We start from the raw sequence: 21372 nt of genomic DNA, 5'->3' as shown, positions 1-21372 counted from the left end.
TGCTGGAGATTGACATTTTGTGTTTGTTAGTGTTACTCTCTTAGAAAAATGGGATTATAAATTGTGCGGGCTACATGGGGTTAATTTCTGTTCTTGTTTTTTTTTCTTTAAAATGTGTTACTGAACTTTGGTTTACCCTATCTGGCCATGCCTGTTTTCTGTTTTGTGATTAGTTGTTAATTTCGGTTTGTAATTTGTTTTAGAGCGGTGTCTAGGTTTTTAATTAATGTATGGATTTGGCAGTTTTGTTTTTAGTTGGCCGTGAAGAAAGTTGGAGAGCGGACTGGTGGCAGTGTAGACACTGCAGATACAGAACCAGCGGGGGAGTTTTCGGCTGAAAGTTTGAGAATTTAGAGGTGGGAGAATCGTGCTGAGACTACAGATTGTCTACAGCAGATAAGTTTGCAGATGAGGTGGTTTTAACGTCTCCAGACCAAGGGCAGCGAGGAATGGAGATGGGTTGCAGCAGGTTTCATGGGCGTTGGTTACCGGACTTCCCCGGAGCACACTCAGGGCAGACAGCAGTGTCTGCAGTGTCTTGATATTCATAAAATAAAAATGCAATGGAGGTACCCTTCAGCCAGTGACACCTTTCTGTCAATGCTAGTGTAACGACCAGCAGCTCTTAGTGGGTTAGTGGGAGGAGGCCAATCCACAACAGTCTTGGTCTTCTAGGGGTCCCTTTCTAGTTGGTCGCTGGAGACCACAAATTCCAGGAACTGAACTGCTTTGATGTATATTTGGTTTTCCAATTGGCAATGAAGAACTTGCCAAATGTGGTGGACGTGTTCTTTGAGGGAGGATGAGAAGATCAGGATGTCATCCAAGTGGACAAAGACAAATCGGGAGACCATGTCTCGCAGGATGTTATTCACCATGGATTGGAAGATGGCCGGAGCGTTGGTCAACCCGAAAGGCATGACCAGGTATTCATAGTAACTGCTGGGGATGTTGAATGCCGTCTTCCAACTGTCCCCTTCTCTGATACGGACTAGGTGATAGACATTCCTTAGGTTGAGTCTCGTGAACACCTTGCTTCTTTGGAGGGTGGAGAAGGCAAAAGAGATGAGTGGTAGGGGATAACAGTTCTTAACTGTGATTTTGTTGAGACCATGGGAATGTAAGCAAGGTTGAAGGGACTTGAAAAAAAAGCCTGCTCCAGCAGGGGACGACGTGGGGCGAATGAGGCAGCCAGGCTCACTGATATATTTCTCCATGGCCTCGGTTTCAGGTACAGACAAGGAGTAGAACTGGTCTCTAGGGGGCATGGTGCCTGGGGCAGTGAAATGAGTGATGAGGCGGTAAAGAGTAGGCTCGGGACTTGTTGCAGACCCGATGGAGGTCATGGTACAGGGGTGGCACATTGGTCAGAGTCAATCAGAACTTGTACTTGCTGCTAGGCTCCTTTTCAGGAGGTTGAGGAGGTAGAATCCAGGGAGGCTCACTTACTGATCTGCGTTTCCTTTTATCTAAAAATGTATTTCTGATTTTTCCCCTTTTTCCCCAATATGGTTGCCATATTGTTATCTAGGATACATCGCATATGACCATGTCCCTCAGCAGCACGAATGGATTTAACGATCTGGAGAGGGACACACCTTCTCCAAGCCACATCGTCTCCAACCATGACTGTCACTCTGAAGCAATCGGGATGCTGTTCTTGAATGTGGTGAGCCTTTCCCTGCTGAGTCCTCCCCCCTCCCTTGGAGCAGTAAGCCAATTATGCCGCTCCAGAGCAGGACCGGGAATCAAATCCTCAGTGTGCAATTGCAATGAATTGAACAGTTTCGCTGCATCTTAGCCTGCTGTGCCACCTCGGCTCTGGGCGAGCACCTCCTTTTAGTTGGCAAGAATGTTTTTCAGGATCAGCAAAATAGTGAGCAAAATGCAGCATTTTACACTTCATAAGACCCATAATATCATTTAATTTCCATGTGTCCTGTTGGAATCTCCAAATGTCCTTTTTGGAAAACTTCCGAGACATAGATTATAAAAATGAATGCATCTTTTTTGAAAGGAGATTTGTCAAGTGTTGTGAATTGGCTCCATTGTGTTTCTAAGCACACAAGCCACAGCTACAATATTTTGTATCCAGTCAAAAACAGAACATTTTTGGAGTAAATTGGAGTAATTCTGACTCTTAGAAAACAAAACCCAAAGGGTTACCTTTCAGAAGAGACCAAAATTATACCTGTAACTATTTTATTTTGGGTATGTCATTTTTAAGCTTGTGTCAAGAAAAGGGGCAATACTTAAGTGACAAACATTTATTCTCCATTTGTTTTCATGACTCAATTACAATCTTCAGAAGCTGTTAACAGTTTGTAAAAAGGCTGACATATATATATATATATATATATATTTTTTTTTTTTTTTTTTTTTTTTGAGACTTTGACAGACAACAAGTAAGTTCTAAGATGATCTCAAAACGAAATGGGAATTATTTTTGTTAGCTGGACAGCTATACATGCTTTAGTCACAGATATTAGATACTAAATGCTATGACTCTACATTCAGTGCTGTAAATCTGCAGGTCTGTTACGAAAAGTCCAAAACACTTTAACACTTTAAAAGTACTTAGAAGCACTTTCTAAATAAGCATGTTTGGCCCAGGGCTCATATTTCCTAAGAAACATCAATATCTTTGAACAACACAAGGACTCAGTAAGTAGCACATTTACTGAAGTAATCAAACAAGTGGAGTTCCTTTTTATCATTACATCAAAACAGCTAACCAATATGGAAAGCAGCCAAATGTATTCCTTTTAGTGTGAGTCCCCCCCCCCCCCCAAACCCCTCCCCCAGCCCCTCGGATTTTGTTGTGTGTTTCTCAGCACATCACACAGCTGAATTCCCCAGCATCCCTTCTGTACTGAGGGGGCGGAGGAGACTCGACACACCTGAAAATGAGACGGGAGCCCTGGGTGTGAGCACGCTCCATGAAGCACAAAGTGAGCCGCGGCAGCTCATCTGAGCATGTGCAAGCCTGGAAGCCGCAGACACCACGCTCGGCACGCAGCGTGATTGAGCGCCATCTTCTCCAGCCTTGCAGTAGCACATCCATCTCAAACGATGAATCATCCTGTGAATCAGCCGCAAAAAAAAATGTTTTACACAAAATGTATGGGTGTGTTCCCGTTGAGCATCTGTGTGTTTGGATGTGAGTGTTTGCGTATGCGTATGGTCTGTGTTGGTGTTACATTACATTATAGACACATTTAGCAGACACACTTTTCCAGAGCAACGTCTGCATATATTTAAATATTGTCCATTCATACAAGTGGACATCTAAAAGAGGAGGTTATGCACCATGGCAATATGCTGTGCCCTAGCGCGGAAATAAACCAGCAACCTCTAGGTCACAAGCCCAGTTAGCGAAACATTAGACCATACGGCCACTCGAGAGTATGTCCAGAGATATGGCTTCTTTTGCATTTTCTTCACATACATAATCCATCATCTCTGTGTTTAAGGGAAACCAAAGTTAGTTCCTCACAAAGGTTCGATCCCATTCCTCTTTGACCTCACCCTCTGTCCTAGATCTTGTTCACAGTTATGGAATGTGCTCCATCCAGGTCACAGTTGTAAACTATGCTCCATCCAGGACTGAATTTTATGCTTTCTTTCTGATATTCCCTTCCCTTGCTTCAAGGGGGAATCCCCAAAATGCTAAGATGAAATATGACAGCCACGCCAAGTGGGGTTTATTTCCAAATTTTGAAAGCCCAGGGGAATTATATTCTCTTGCCTCTGTTTTTCCTCCCTCCTGCTGAGGGTATAAAATGCAAGACTCCAGCAAGAAGGGAAATCCCACAACGTGATGCTCCACACGTGAAGAAGACAGAATGAATCAATGCGCAATTTTTTTTGTAGGATGAGTTGAGAGGTTTGTGAATAATTCATGAGTGCATGTTGGGGGATGGCAGGAGTGATTAGCAGTTGAGAAATGTGTCATACTTTAGCCTACATTTTTTGTGTTTGTTTTTTAGTCAGGTTTAAGAAATCATCACTAAAGGTACGGCAAAGATAGTGTTTTATAAGACCGGCTTGCTTCTTATTACTATCACTCAAAATACGCTATGGTTGTTATGAATTATTAATTATTAAAGTCATCCTATGGAAAACAATATGTGCACACAGAGCTGACATTACTATGGGGTACCACTTTTCATTCTCTACCCCATAGTCTCTCACCACTTCCTGTTGCAAGCCAGCCGAAACAGGGAGTGACTACAACTGCCCCCCCAATTGGATATAGTTTCTGAAGGCATGATTTTGGAATAAGCAGGATAATTCAAGCAAATGCAGCTAACAAATGTGGCAATAGCATGCAATATGAGCAATGGCAGCATAGGTGTGACAGTATACCAAAACAAGCAATGCAGCAGAAAGAGCCAGGCAGTGCTATGGCTTTAGTGTGCTGAATGAGCCAGACAGCAGGGCAGTTTTTGCATGAGTTCCAGTAGTGTAGCAACAGCTAGCAGGTAGCACAGCATGGCAGGGCAACAGCAAAATAAGCAAGGGCCTGAACAGGTAAGGTTGGTGCTTTATATAGCCCCTCCCATTAGACGCAAGCATCATGTGAGGGGGCAGTGCTTCTCGAGTTGTCTGCCCAAACTAGCTCCGCAGGCATCACATAATTCAGCTGCAAGGGCATTTGTTTTGTTCCTAGTCTATCTCCCTTGTGGAACACTTGGTAATTATGCCTGTCACAAATTTCATCACAAAATAGTTCCCTCAAGAGAAAGGAATGTGTTAAAGTGGAACCAAATCCAGCACAGTTCACGCTCCATGCAGGTCACAGTAATGGAGGATGGTATCGGTGTTATCAGTGAGCATGACATAATGGCAGCCTTATAGCTACATATAGTCATGGAATCTGTTCCTATTCTCACACACCAGATGTCCACAGGGGCGAGGATGAGCTCAGCCAGGACCCAGCATAGGGAGAGAAACCGCCTGCTTTCTGAGAACAATGACTGTACCTCGCTCCGGCTGTCCTGACCTGTCCAGGGGGAGTGGTGTGTATGTGTATGTGTGTGTGTGTGTGGGGGGGGGGGGGGGTGTATCACTGTGACTGTATCACTGAAGGAAGTGTTTGTGTGTCACATTCCTTGTCACTGTCCCACATTTTTGTTTTCTCCTGATTTCCCTGGTTAATGAATTTTATCGTTCCATGCTGTTTCATGTTTTCCTTGTCACGTCACATGCCTCTGTCATAGTTAATTTCCTTATTTCCCCATTTCTCAGTGTTTATGTTCCATTCCATGTTTTCCGTTTCTCCTGGTTACATGTCTCTGCACCGCTGCACTTTGTTCTGGGCTGGTTCATCTTGTGGCCTGCCTTCATGCTTGTGGTAATTATGGTCCAGAGGTTATTGCCTGACTGTTCCTTATCTGTTCTAAGTTCCCATTTCCAGTCCAGTGTCATCAGGTCCTGCTTCTGTTCTCCTGCCTGCCTTGCCTGTCTTTGTCCAGTCCTGCTCCAGTCCACCTGTAGAAAAGTATTTGAATATAAAAAAATGATGTATTTCACCTAAGTCTGGTCCTATCCACAGGAAGCTGCTGCTTGCGGGGTTGTGGTCAAGATTCACAAGGCCTGGGCAAACAAAGGGACTGCAGGCCACACTATCAAAGATGTAGCTGCCTCCCCTAGGTGGTCCATCCGCCTTTCGAGCTCAGGGACGACTGTGGCGTGTAGGCTCACGTGCCTAAAACACATCCTCTGATGCCAGCCTCCCTGGTCCCCTGCAGCTCACCAGATCGAATGTGGAGAATGATCTAAAAGGGTCTGAAAGCATTTGAACTGACATCCACCTCTCTCTCCTCCCCCTCCCTCTCTGTTGAGTGCTTCGATAAGGTGGGAAAGAGGTGCCCTACCCATCTTCGTCCAAGCCCTGCTCCAGCCCTTCACCCTCCTGTTCTCCAGCCCCACTGACTGATCTCCCGGTTCCAACTCCTGACTGTATCTGGACTTTGCCATGCCTTCTCCGCATTGCTCTGGTTACTTGGACTTTGACCCCTGCCTGGACTTCTCCTGGATTCTGCCTGACCTGCATTGCTCTGTTTGCTGAAGATTGACCTGTTTCCGTGTACACATTTGTGTAACTGATCCCACAGCAGGGCACCTCTTTCCCACCTTATCGAAGCACTCAACAGAGAGGGAGGGGGAGGAGAGAGAGGTGGATGTCAGTTCAAATGCTTTCAGACCCTTTTAGATCATTCTCCACATTCGATCTGGTGAGCTGCAGGGGACCAGGGAGGCTGGCATCAGAGGATGTGTTTTAGGCACGTGAGCCTACACGCCACAGTCGTCCCTGAGCTCGAAAGGCGGATGGACCACCTAGGGGAGGCAGCTACATCTTTGATAGTGTGGCCTGCAGTCCCTTTGTTTGCCCAGGCCTTGTGAATCTTGACCACAACCCCGCAAGCAGCAGCTTCCTGTGGATAGGACCAGACCTAGGTGAAATACATCAATTTTTTATATTCAAATACTTCTCTACACGTCACTAAGCTTGACTGGTGGATTGGAACCCATGAAGTACACTCAAGAAGTGCAAACCCCTCCTGGTCCCCTTGGGTGGTTCAATTGCACCAGGCGAGACTAATCGAGCACAGAAAAGTATTTGAATCCAGAACAATTATGTGTTTGACCCAGGGCATGGACTGAGCCACGATAGATACAGACTAACCTGAGGTTAGTCCCATTGAGATGAAAATCTCTTTTACAAGAGAGACCTGACCAGGGAGGGCAACACAATTCATTTTAGAAAACACATAGAAGCAATCAAATTAATGAAACATTTGCAATTTCCTATTTAATCTGTTTCCAACCTCTTGACAACAGCTTTAGATTCACTGAGAGGCACTTGTGTTTTACCTCTTTTTGAAGGCTATTCCAGGCAGGGTACAGACCAGCTCAGAGTTAAAAGGATCAAACAAATACTCTCCCAGCTGAGCTCTGACTTTCTCATACATTTGCTCAAGATGATCTAATTCAACAGAAAGCCACAACGGAAAGAAATGGCAGTAGAATGAGCAGCACACTGAGGGCCAGGGTTAGCGCAAATGTGCTGAAGACACCGACCGTAACCAGGCATGTGTCATGACTCAATTGAGTATCTTTGATATTTAATCCAGAAATACAGCAGAATCCATACATATTAATGGGGTCCATACACTTCCAGCTACCAATAGCTCTTTCAGAGATTTATATACAGTACCATGCACCTTCCCAAATTTCAACATACATATTTCAATGCCTTTCATGACAACTGCTGCTACAGGAGCTAAAATCTGGATACTGTTTATCCAATAAAGAAAGATTAGATCTACTGGATCTGCAAACTCTAAAGACTGTTGTGTGTGAAAATCCAAGGAGACCAGCAGTTTCTGAGCTTCTCAAACCACCCCGTCTGGCAAAAACAATCATTCCATGGTCAAAGTCAATGAGATCACATAAGAATTTTCCCCAATCTGATGGTTGATGTGAACATTAACTGAAGCCCCAGACCTCTATCTGCATGATTTTATGCATTGCACTGCTGCAAAACAATTGGCTGATTAGAAAATTGCACGAATAAGTAGGTGTTCGGTTGTTCCTAATAAAGTGCTCAGTGAGTGTATATCCTGCTTATGTGCAGATAGTTAGTCCACTGCAACTTGCATGCTTGGAAGAGATTGAGTTGTTCCAATCATTTGAATGTGCTAATTAGTGCAATTCTTCAGCCAGGGGGTAGAAATAATCAGCAGAGTTAGCTGGCTGACTTCAAGGGTGGAAGAAATAGATGGCAGGACCTTTACTCTTCCTATACAACATACGGAGAATCCGCCCCTTTCTCACCCCCTACTCGAACCAGCTCCTGGTCCAAGCGATGGTTCTGTCCCGCCTGGACTACTGCAATTCCCTCTTGGCTGGCCTCCCAGCCTCTGCCATCAAACCCCTCCAACTCATCCAGAATGCAGCAGCTCGTCTGGTCTTCAACCTTCCCAAATACTCACACGTCACCCCCCTGCTTACTTCCCTCCGCTGGCTGCCTGTCATGGCTCGCATCAAATTCAAAACATTGGTGCTAGCCTTCCAAGCAGTTAAAGGGTCTTCCCCAGCTTATCTACAAAAAATCATCAGACCCTACACCCCTGCCAGACCTCTTCGTTCAGCCTCCACAGGCCGCTTGGCACCTCCCCCTCTCCGAACCTCCACATCACGCTCACGACTACTGTCTGTTCTGGCTCCACGGTGGTGGAACAAACTCCCCGTTGAGGTCAGAACTGTAGAATCTCTCCCCACCTTCAAGCGCAAGCTGAAGGCACACCTCTTCAAGCAGCACCTCTCCCCATCCCTCCCTACCTCCCTGTGAACCTTAATTGTTGTCTCTGTGACTTGCTTTGTGTATCGGAATTTTTAGTTGGCTAGGTAAGCAGTGTTTCGATAGTTAACTTTGGTCACTTTTGCTGTTTGTTTCTTCGTTCTCAAAAAAAAAAAAACCTGTACCTGTTGTACAGGTAGTAGTTGAAATTGTACTTCCCTCTAGGGCAGGGGTCGGCAACCCTGGTCCTGGAGAGCCGCAGGGTGTGCTGGCTTTCGTTGTTACTTGGCATTAATTGATCAATGAAAGCCGTTGATTGCACAGTTAACTCACCTCACCTGGTTTCTTGGGTCTGAATCGGTTGCTTATTTTAAGGTGGAGACAAAGGCCAGCACACCCTGCGGCTCTCCAGGACCAGGGTTGCCGACCCCTGCTCTAGGGTCTTTCAGCGAACTTATCCCTGGTTATGGGTATGCACTTTGTTGTACGTCGCTCTGGATAAGAGCGTCTGCCAAATGCCAATAATGTAAAAAAAAAAAAAGTACTTTCTGACCCCAGGACTTCCCACCTCTCCTTCAGCATTAACCAGTTGCACACTACAAGTTTAGCTCCCAAGTAGCTCTATATACATACTTGCCTTGAGTGTGCAAGTTGGGCCTTGAAGCAGTCATCTTAGCAGGCTCATTCCTAGACTTTGTCATTACTCAACAATGATTGAAAGTCCACATCAGCATGACATGGTTCATTTTGAAAGCGAAAAAAAGAATCTGAGAGTTGACATTTGAGATTAAATGAGCCTGACATCGACACCTAGTCATCATCCGACTGGCATCACAGTCTTATCAAAGAATTGTACCCAGAATTCCACAACACCGCAAAACAAGCCTCAGCTATGTGATTAGCCATCTATAGCAAAGTCGGCAGCCGTAGGAGAAAATAAGCAACATTGGCACCACTTGGTGGAAAGTCCAGAGGTCATGTGTATCTTCCACCCATGAACTTAGCTAGCTGATTTCACTAATTAGTTCTACCTCCTGGCTGAATAATTGTGCTAATTAGCAAATCCAGGCAATTGGAACAAAATACTGGGACAGACTTTTACTTTCTGAAACTGGATTTTACACCCCCTGCCCTGGGAGGTTTTACGTGGGATATGGTTCCTTGGGTTACTGCGTTAGTTCTTAAGCATCTACAAGTTATCAATTATCAGCCATGAGAAATAGGCATATTGTGTGACCGGCAACAGGTTTCCTCTACTGCAGTGGTTCTTAACCTGGGGGTTCGATAAAAGCATAGGTATATATTTTATTTTCCAATAAAATATATACCTATGTTTTGAAGAAATCATATTTTATTTTTCCAATTACGAAGGTGAATGCACTGATGAAGCTTGCAGGGTTCTGTACCTCCAATAAGGTTAAGAACCACTGCTCTACTGTGTGGCCTGTAGAGTGCAAAACAGTTACTGGCTCACTCTTCTGCAGTGCCCCACATGTAGGTTTTCGTTTTTTCATTGGATTTTTATTTTTAATTTGATATCATGCACTATAAAAATGCCCAGCCTGCGTGGGCTTATAAGACACCAATATTTTATAAAAGCTAATTATAGATTTACATAAACCAAAGAACAGAGCTGTAAATTACAAATAAACAGCAGCATTACAAGGAACAGTTGTCTCTTTAGGAAACACCAGAAGGAAAATAATGTAGGGGTCAATCAGGATGCTTCCCGATAGGCAACACCGTGACGTGAAACATCATAGGACACGGGTGTGGGCGGCATGGAGGTGACCGCTGAACTGAATACATTTGTAAAGCAAACAAATACAATTGTCAGTTCTTCTGCATCAACTTTGATTCGGTCACATCTGATTCGGTCGGCCGAAGAGTGGAATGGGCTCACGTCGTTAGGGCATGAAAAATAATCTATAATTCATAAGTCCACAGCAGGAGCCTGCATGACGATTCCAGTCGGCTTTGTTTTCACAGCTCATATCATTCGACTGGGTTGAGTGTGATTAAGAGGCAGAAACAAGGCAAGATGGCTGACTCAGACAGATGAGGGGGCTACTCTGAATCACCCCTTACTGAATATTGTCTGATTTATTTATAATCTTACCATCATCATCCTCATCGTTATAACCGCGATTCTGCCGCTTTGTAGTCAGGAACCAAGCCGGTCCTCCAGCTCGAATGAGGTAATGCCATCTTCAATATACTGTTAGATTCTGAAAAATGAGTTCAATTACAGGTGCAAAATGGGCTCCCTCTCAATGAATAGGAGACGGGTTTGAAAGGTTCATGAAAATACAGGGAACTGTAATGAGAGGGATATGCAGACTGCCTTTTTGAACCCAAATTGTATGAGTCCAGAATAGTTATGGATTTCAGCAGCTACTGACGTGAAGATCCAGTCAGTGATCATACATTTGCTCACTGGCCTTAAATAAGACCAGCAGAATTAAAATGTTATGCATTGTCAGAATTGAAATGGCAGATCTAGAAAATAGTTCAAATGATAACTATCAACATCTCATATGCATCAACTATGGAAATTATCTTGTCCATATGCGATTCAATTTGTACTCCATACCCGAGTCACGAATATCAAGACTTTCAATACTTTCAGAGTTCAATGGCACTAAACTAGTGTATGGAATTAAAAATTTCTAGAAATCTTTAGCATAGTGCCCGTTCTAGTCAATGACAACTGTTTAATTTTGCTAACCTTTCACAAATATGAATTCAAAACAGACACACCCACTAAGCACTATTTGCCAGCCTGGTGACGTTAGTTGGTTAAATTCTACAGATCGAAAATATGCCCACAGAAGAAACCAATATTTGCATTGGGTTTGTTTTATTTGAGCAGCAGGTGTGTCAGACCCAGTTTTGAGTCCCATGTATGCTCGCTAAAATGAAGCATTAGCATTTATTGAATGAGTTTTAGCCCTTTAGCATTAGCCCTTAAGGATTGAGCAATTGCAGATAATGTGTACATGAGCTAGGTCCAGACACTGCAATGCAGTAAAAGAAAGACTGACCCACCCAAGCCTCACTACTACACTTGGGGCAGATCATGCGATTCATGAACACACAAAGAAACACATCCTGGTCTGTGCATCAAAACGGCATTTTAATTAAAAACTGAAAGTCAACCTAAGCAGTCAGTATTTTCCTAATGTGACATTACATACAAAATCCAAAGGATCAATTGTTTAGCAGTGCCACCAAAACAATATATTATAATTATGACATTTGGGAGTATGAAAAGGCTTTTTTTAAACTTTGTATTATTTACGCCTGCATTAAACAATATTAACAACTATGTACATTCAAATTTTCAAACATCCAAAATCATCCAAAAATAAAACAAAAACAACCCCAATCGTAGCATACTCACAATATAAACTGGCTTAAAATAAAAAGATAGAAAAACCTAAATTAAACAATATATTTCTCTTTAAAAATGATTAATGAAAATATTTTTATAACAATATGAAAATTAAACTAGAATTGCTTTGTTAACCATAGGCACATTTTAAATATGAGCGGTGCAGAACGTCAAACATTCTTGTCGAGAATTCCAAGTCGCCAATGTCAAGGTAGGTTCTCGTGTAAACAAAACAATTGAGTATGAAGTTCTCTCCCACTTCCTTCTATGCAATCAAAGGAAAAATCTCAGATGACCAATAAAGTGTCTAGAATGGAAACATCTGGAACATTTCAAGTTGAATATAATGACAGTAAATATTTTTTCTTTGGCATTCATCATCATTTTCCCCATGCCACACAAACTAAACATAATTTAATTCATGTCATTGTTGTAGAACCACATCCTAGTCATCAGAAGTGTTATAATATAGCCACTTTAAAAGTAGATTCTTGGATCAGGATAGGCTACTCAAAAAGAAAAGAAAGGTCAAAATCAATTCTAAAATAATCTACAAATATTCATATATATATATATATATATATATATATATATATATATATATATATATATATATATATACTGAAAACATGCATGGTTATCCGGTGATCAGAATGAAATAAATTTTACATTAAGCAACTCGACTATACTGATATTTTATCCCTGCAAGTCAATGGCATCCCAAAAGGGCACTATTTTAAAATTGCACAATACAGAAACACACTCTCCATACAGCCGGCTTCATTACTGTTCTGCATACTTTCTAAATCCTTCAGTACACTCAATCAGCCACTCTCAAAATACAGTGAGTTCAGTCAAACCATATTCTACTACCAGAATTCTACTACCATATTTCCCCTTCTGCACCTGTAAATGTAGGGTAAGCTCTCCATGCAGATGAGTATCAACCCACCTGAGGAAACAAACCTGAAAGAAAGCCTCACGCCCGACTGTGATTAATACAACACCGTCTTTCATGAAACGTGTGGAAGTCCGGCCTGTCAGTCAAGAGCCAGACTGCGCTCTATCACGTGAAACCATAACTAGCCGGCGTCAATGGGAGGTCAGCGATAGCAGTGTCAACCAGGGATGTGTTTTCACAACCTCACCATTGCAGAACCCAACTTAGGCGCTCAAATTAAGACTCATCATGTTGGACCAACCCCCTGACAGACACCTTTCTTCCCATTGAGGCAAGGGCACGGTATGTGCATGGAGGAAGCTTAGGAGAGGATCCTCACGGAGGCTAAAATGATAAGCTTCTCAGGTGCACGTTTTTAAGCTTTAGGCAGGGAAGTTCGCCAAAACGTCAAGCGGTTTTAAAATACACAAGCGATAGAATCGGGGAGATGATTCAATCGCTTGCCTGAAACGTTACGGGGACCGAAAATGTTTTACAACTATCGGTAAGAGGACAACACATATGAGGAAAAAGTTTAGTTATTTGTGCACAGGCTAAAATGCTTGTTCTCCAGAGGCTCCACTGAGGCCTCGAGGAAAGGCCAGAACACTCAAGGATTTGAATAATGAGGCCCCCTCCAGCAGAGCACAGTATTTTTAGGTTCCCCTACCGTACCTGTTCGCTTACAGAGAGAAAGGGACAAGGTGACCTGCTTTTGCGATGATCGATTGTCCAACCCACGGCTGTTTTTTCAAAGGGGGAAAAAGGAAAACTTCCGAAACATTTGGCAGTTTGGCACGTAGTCGGCTTTTGAACATGGGGCAGCAGTAACTCTAGAGAGCCCACAGAATTTTAAAAACAAAAAAATGACCGATTGGTCTTTCTAGCAGAAAAACACATGCTTCGATACGACTGCCTTTTGATATATTCATGGCCATGTTTATGGTGAAGAATTCTGTGACGTCAGCCTTTTGGGAGCCACTGAAGCGACCGGCTTTGTGCAACACAGACATGGCTGGAACCCCTTTCCAAAATAAAAGTCTCTTTTTCAGGCCGCTTCAACTGGAAGACATTCAAGAGGTATTTTGCTTAACGCCCGTCCTCTTCAAAAATCCGACCTAGCCCAAGAGGATGTTCCCAAGCTCATGGCGACATGTTCAACAGCTTGGTTGATTTATTTGGGTAATTGATGGCCAGGCTAATAGCAGCAATGTTCTTCAGGGCCTGGGGACAGAAGAAAAGGTTGTCAGACACATTATGCAAATGAGCAGCGATTAACACCAGTGTTTTCCTGAAGTTTTTCTCAGTTTTGATTTTTGTGTACACCATACACTCCGATTGACTGTACTGACCTGCATCAGCATCAACAGTGGCTACCATGCAGTTAGTGGTCAATTACATGGAACTTGCACTGTTATTATGAGACAGCAAATGCATTTAAAGCTCAGAGAACTGAGAATGCAATTAGTTATTTAAAGATTACCAATACAATACGATATTAACAATGAGCGTGGCTCGGGTCAATTTCGCAATTGTTTTCGATTCCCTTTCCGGTGCTGAACTGATCTTGCCAGGTGCACTTGAGCTAAGAGGACCAAAATGGCAGGGTTTGCATTTTTTTGAGGGTATGCCATAGGTTCTAATACACCAGACAAGCTCAGTAAAGCATACAAAAGTATTTCAATCCAAAACAATTGTGTATTTGACCCAGGTCTGGTTTGAATTGGATGACATGACTCCACAGAAAGTCAACTCCATTACTAATAATTACCAAAGTTTCCCAATAGGAGGAAGTTTTTTTTTTTTTTATATAAAAAAAAGAAATTACACATTTTACCCAAGTCTGCAGACAACCATACACACAGTCCTGTACACACCAGAAAACTATACACATAGTCCTGCATATACTTGGGCTTTCAATACAGAGCTAAGGGGGATAGCCAGGGTAGGGGGTAGCTAGGCGTGCTAACTATCATGTGAACCATTACCTCTGGAAGGAGAGGCTGCATCATGAGAAATCAAAATCTTGAGTTGTATCTTGAGTTGAACCAAAAGTTTGCACCTCTCAAAATTTTGGGTGTGCACCATTTTGTATATGCTAAACCAAAAGCTCACCAAATAAGCTCACAGCAACAACAACAAACTGACAACAACAAACAAATAGTGGCATCTTTCGGTTCCCTGCATAGCGGCCCTACATCAAAGAAGCATCATTCCTCTTGAATTCTTAACGAAATCTGAATGCCTTCCACAGACAATTCACTGCAATTTGGATTTTTTGTCCTTGTGAGGAGTGCATAACGGCACAGAGTCGTGTCCTGGATTCTTCATATTCAAAATGAAGCCCTCTCTGGGTTTACAGAGACTAATGGGGAACCAGCGGTGGAACACACCTGTAATAACTGTGCATTACACCGCATGGGAAGGAGCATACTAAGGATAACTGACCCCATTCTTACATGCTCCCATTCCAACCCCCCTTCTACCACTGGCTGGAATGGGAGCAGCTGTTCGATTTAGGGACCTATGCCAGGTTCCTACTCTGACACTACAAGCCTTTGTATCTTGGTGACATAATTCCATTAGGGGTTTAAACTTACAAAGAGGAGGAACGAGGAAATGAACCGCGCACAGAGCAGCCAGAAGAAGCAGGTTTCCTATATGATGAAATCTGCTGATTAATTGTTTGCTAAAATCGGTGTCGATGACGGGCAAACCTAATAAGAGATGCACATCCGTAGCAGCGTCGCGGTTTAATCTTGTTTAGGAGCAGGCGTCTGCTTTCTCAGGCAGGGCAAAGACACTGCCTTTTTCCCACAGCCATCCAACAATTTACACAAACAAACTCTAAAAGGATGTGATAATGCCCAACACTTTCTGTGTTATTACTTTTGTTACTTTTTGTGTCAAAGTTACTACCTTTGTGCCATAAATACACTATCTATGTTACAAAGGGAGATTTTTAACATTGACTGTGTTGAAAGTAACACAATATGTGTTGTAGTTGGAGGTGTGTTAAAAAATGCCATGCTATGTGTTGGTTTTAACACATCTGTTTTAAGAGTTTTAGGACCTCCAGGTAGGCAAGGTGGAGTGAACTCGAAGGTCTGTCTTCTAGTGCCTTCCGCTACTCATTATGCAGATGGAGAGGTGGAACTGTACTTGCCTCTAGAGCAGGGGTGCAATGGATGATCCGTTTCAGGATTTTCTGCCAACTTCTGGTCTTAATTATTAAATGGACCCAATCGTAATTTATCTGACATGTATATCAGTACCAGCTACAGCTGCAGACTGCAAGTATATCCTAACAATCTTACTGTGCTGAAGTACAGGCTTGAACCAGGGTAATTTACAGAGCTGTCGTCAAATTAAAAACAAGGCGATTGGTTGGAAAAAAAAAACAGTACGCCGACCAGCCCTAAAGTCTTTCAGCGCACTTGTCCCTAGTTATGGTTATGTACTTTTTTACTTCTGTGTACAGCACACACTATGGTTGAACCTCATATCTCACCAGATTAATCTACGGTCAAAGTTCTTACCTATGAGGTCATTCCTAGTACTTTGAACTGTACTTCACTCTAGGGTCTTTCAGTGCACTTGCCCCTGGTTATGGTAGGGCTGCATGATATAGCTATCGAGGTACATCGAATATTTTTTTTAAGCGCGATAAGATCTCTGGCAGGTGGCGGTAGGTTTCATTCCTTCTTTTCGTCTTTAATCAGACTTGATACGGTAACACATCTCCAAACTTCAGTGAAATGCTTCCGGGGGAGAAAAAACATCGCTTGTATCTATTCAATGTTGGTTAATTTACCTATTAGTTTAGAAAAACACATTGCTTACATTTTTGCTCTTTATCGTTGCAGTCATGTTTTTAATCTACCACATGGAAACATATTGGCTTAGAAAATTGGAGGTGTGCTACCACATCAGGTATAATTAAATTTTAAAAAGACAGAATTCTAAGAAATCTAACATCGTATACTGGAGATGGTTGGTACTGCGCGTACAAAAAAGAAAGAATACTGTATACCGCGATGGCTATAACGCCCAGCCCTAGTTATGGGGATGCACTTCGTTGTACGTCGCTCTGGATAAGAGCATCAGCCAAATGCCTGTAATGTAAATGTAATGTAATGTCATACCTGGGCGGTGTGTACCAGGAGCTGCTCGTTGGTCGTCAGGGCTAGCAGGTACTCCTGGAGAACGCCTTGCTCCTGCAGGAGGGGGAACAGATAGGTTTGGAACACATTAGACATGCGTTTGATGGTGAGGATCTAAGATCAGTGCTCTAGATTTTTGGCAGTTCTGCTCCGTGTTCCCTAAAGCCAGCACGCCCTGAATACTGCTTCAAAAGAGACCATTCGGGTTTAAGGCAGGAAGATGAGAATTGTTTTTTAAGAGAATACATGAATAAAGTGCTGGAGTGTCAAGGGTTCTTATTCTGAAGTTTGAGGAAAGCTCAGTCTCTTTTGTTCCAACTGTTAATTGCATTTGATTTCAAGCCCTATGGAAAACAAAACCAACAAATCAAACCGAGACAGAGACCGAACAGAAGACCTGAATGAAAAACAGAACTCTCAAAAGAGGGGTATACCACACTCACTTCAACTACCGATTACCTTCCTGTCCAAATAAGATGGGGATAAGCCTAACTCAGAACAGCAGTTAACATTCTTTAAGTGACCCAAAAGCTAATTCTTTTAAACCTCTGCATTATTTACCTATCTGAGGATTATTTCTTGAGTCCAATAGCATTTACGGTTCTCGGTCTTGGTGAAATCAGAAAACTATCAAGACCAAAAGTTTCTGAAGCATGTAATGAAAAAAACAACCGTGAATATGTCATATTTTGAACATATCACAAGTAGGGCCAGATAAACTTCATACAGTGACAGGTTTCACCCCTGGAGTAACTGGCCTGCTCACCAATGACAATTTGAATGGCATCCTGTTTATTTGTGGGTAGCTTGTGAGGGGAGAGAATATAAGTTTATCTCAACACCATTTCCGTAACAGTATCATCTTCAATCTTAAAAGGCATTAGCATGAATTATGTATGCTGAGAAGATGAGTGAAACAACGGTCTTGCTTTGGTGAGAGGGGGACTGCGGGTGCTGCCATTAGTCAGTTCTTTCTTCAGCTGGTAGAAACTAAAAGGTACCTTGGGCATTCCTATGTGAAAATAAAAACCAGTGAAAGTGCCTGTTGGATTTATCAAGTATTTGTAGTCAGCTTGGTTAAGAGAGATATGGACTTGCTTTCTGCTTAGCACATGACTGGGGAACAATTTCAAATTCTCACTTTCTTTCCATAAAAAGAGCCTTTTAGGCCATATTAGGAGACACATTAAGTGAAAACTTTTCGAGTATTTAAAGTATTTGAGCTCCACTTAGCTGTTTAGCTACTTTGTTTTCTGAGAACTAATGTTAAAATCAAAGAGCTTTGAGACGGTTATGAAACTGGAACACCCAGTCCCAACCCAGAAGAGTATTGACAGTAAGTTCAAATCACTGGTGACACAGAATGCTTGGAACGTGATTGGCTGTTTTTGAAAGAATACAGAAGACAGTAAACCACATCCTGCATTGAAGAAGAACAAACATCTTCTAGCAAGACAGTGTATGGAGGGAGCAGAGAGCCTAACGAACCACACAGACTTCCTGTTAGGCAACTGAGCACACACATACTGCCTATGCATTTTCAGAGGTGTGTTGCCATCTTAACATTCTGATCGTAGGTTTACGATCAATTCTTACATGTTGTGGAAAACAACGCTTCTAGGACCAGCTCGACTCATCAGTACATTAGAGTAGAATGTTTGATATTTTTATGGCATGCATAACATTTGAATTGGATGTATTTCTGAGCAGTCGAATGTTAACAATGAAACATTTTCTTTTAAAAAAGACTTCAAAAACAACCGTCAGCTCTGAGGCAGATGCAGGCCTATAAGATAAGAGTTTGGCGGCCTCACGGTATCTAACAATATCCTGAATGACAGAAAATGTCAGAGCTCAGTTTGGGCGCGTAAGGTGCCTTTAATGCGAGGTAAAAAAAAAACAAAAAAAAACTGTTGTTCGATGTGTGCTCAGCGGCATTAATGGGTGTCTCCCCTCCTGTGCCCCACACACTCGTAGCACCTCATTCACCAGTCTGAGAAAGGAAAGCGACTTGTGAGGACGATGAGGCTAAGTGCTAAAACCACCTTCCATGCAGTCGGGAGGACCCGCAAGAAGACGCGTGCTTTCTGGGGGACGGGAAGAGGGGACTGCGTCACAGAGGTGCCATTCCTCATCCCAGCATGCCATGGGGGGGGACACTGCGCCGACGGCGACTTTGCACGTCTGTGCGGCGGGTGTCTGGAGAGCAGCTTGGCCTGCGGTGTCGCAGAGGTGCAGCACTGCCCCCTACTGGTAGCCCGACACACTTTCCCCGTACATTTAAGGGGCTTTACCCCAAACAGCCATTTTCAGAAGCAGGGACAAGGCAAATACCCCTCTGTAGTCTGTCTTCCTGGAGGTGATGGCTAGGACACGTCCATGAAGTTGAAATAGATGGTTTAAGTAAATCATGCGCATGATACAGATAACTTATCCTAAATAAACTATGCATGTGCTCACGAGGACTGCAGATGCCAACTGGCAAAAAGTACTTAAGTAACCACACATATAAATGCACACACATAAACTGCACTACAAACACATGCCCACACACACACACAGAAACACGCACAGTAGAACAAACACCCTTACCCACACACACAGAAACCCACACAGTTGTAGAAACACCTATACCCACACACAAACTGACACACAGAAACACACAGTTGTACAAACACCCACACACTGACACAAACCCATACACACTGACACAAGCATTTATACAAACACCCACACCAACACAACACTAGCACACCTACCCAGGCACAGGCAGACACACACACATACACACATACACCTATGCGTGCACACACACATACATACACATACATAAACAAGCGCACATGCCTACACACCACACCTACACACACACACCTATACCTGCGCGCACACACACACACACACACACACACACACACACAAACACATACATAAACAGGCACACACAAACACACCTACACAACCACAACTACACGCGCGCGCGCACACGCACGCACGCACGCACGCACACACCTATACCTGCACACACGCGCACACAGCCCCTCACTTTAACCTTTTCATTACCAGGCCGCTCCGCTCCACACAGCCTGTGTCGGTGGGACTGGGTGGGTGGGCACTTTCCTCTACAGTGAGTCATTAATGTAGCAGCTCGCTCTGCGCCCGCAGATGCTCGGAGATGAGAAGGTAAACAGGTGGGCCTGGATCAACATGAAAAACAGCCCTGTCAAGCACAGGCCCGTGGGCGCTGAGGAGCGAATTAGCACGTCACCTTAATATCGGCGGTGCCTTTATACCGAGACACACTTCCTTTTACTCTGAGAAACGCTCGTTTATGGATGTAAACTAGCCTTTCCGAGGCTAGCGGGATTTATGGAGTCTCTTCTGCTTTGTTCAGTCACACCATTGAAGGTGTTTTATAGAGGTAAAATATGCTCCCTGGATGAATATCGGGCCTTAATGCATTCCCATTTTTCAGGGATTTGACTGAAGAGGAGCACCGGCACATGGACTTGTGCTATGAAGTGCAGCCGTTAAATGAAGATGGCAACACTAAAAGGATGCAGACTGAAATGCATTCTTCTCTCGTAGCCGTGAAAGGAGTGGATTATGGACCGAGTTTCGGCTGTGTGTTCGTACGCGGCACGTTATACTTGCAGAGGGTATATTTCGCTGAGAAAGCCAGTTTTCAAAATCTTTTTTTAAGCTTCCTTCTCAGAAACATACATGTACAAATACACACACACAGACACACATATATATATAAATACACAAACACACGTGTGCATACACACCACACACAAACATGTACAGATACACACATCTGAACACACACAAGAAAGTCACACCTAAATACATACACACACACACATACGAATGCACACACATTTTCAGATTTAAAAAGAAACCTCATCTGTGTAATTATATTCAAACCTAAAAGCATTTTTACGTATCCTCTTTCACACAGTGTACAAGCAGCCCCACTGAAAGCTCCTTTAGCAGAGCCATCAGAGAAGCTCGTCCTGACTCACTTTCATGCACCACTGAAGACGAGACTGCAGTATGACAGCAAAATGAATATGTTGTGCAAGTAACTGCTACATTTTGTGGGTGTTTCTCAATACCGGTGTGTGAGTCACCCCCCTAGTCCCAGGCCTACGGGGGGAGGGACTGTGAACGGCAGGAAAGGCTTCACAGCAAGAGTGCTAATAAACCTGCAATTCCATCTTTGATAGGCAGACATGTATTTGGAGTCCTCGGGCAGAAAACGACATTTCCCAGAGGGTAGTGAGGTAATGGAGTTGAAAGTTTTCTGCCGGACCTGGCGACTGCCCCAGGTGAGGGGACGGGGGGATCCGTGTGTGTGTGTGTGTGTGTGTGTGCGTGCGTGCGTGCGTGCGTGTGCGCTGTACTCACAATGGCCTTAGTCTCAGCGATGAAGAAGAGCTCGGTGAGAGCGCGATGAAGAGGCAGCAGCACGGTAATGCTTGTGGGGTCCTGACTGAGCCCACTCTCCATCGAGCTGAAGAGCTGCCACAGGGGGCGGAGCAGGGTGAGGTCACAGCCGCTG

At 43.5% G+C, this 21372-nt stretch overlaps 1 protein-coding gene across 9 annotated transcripts in view; it reads right to left on the bottom strand.

Moving 5' to 3' along the window:
• Positions 1-11423: 11423 nt before the first annotated feature.
• Positions 11424-21372, bottom strand: part of zzef1 (zinc finger, ZZ-type with EF hand domain 1) — a 54514-nt gene continuing 44565 nt past the window's right edge. For all 9 annotated transcript variants that reach the window (XM_061248211.1, XM_061248216.1, XM_061248213.1 and 6 more), the window contains exons 52-54: positions 21219-21369; positions 16788-16859; positions 11424-13866 (exon numbers count right to left, since the gene is read on the bottom strand). In XM_061248211.1, coding sequence (XP_061104195.1) covers positions 13786-13866; positions 16788-16859; positions 21219-21369 — 304 coding nt within the window. In that variant the 3' untranslated portion in view covers positions 11424-13785. The remainder of the gene's footprint in view (positions 13867-16787; positions 16860-21218; positions 21370-21372) is intronic.

Source organism: Conger conger, chromosome 7 (assembly GCF_963514075.1).
Source record: "Conger conger chromosome 7, fConCon1.1, whole genome shotgun sequence".
NCBI lineage: Eukaryota > Metazoa > Chordata > Actinopteri > Anguilliformes > Congridae > Conger > Conger conger.
Note: the sequence above shows the minus strand (reverse complement) of the source record. Positions and strands in the feature narration are given on the sequence as shown.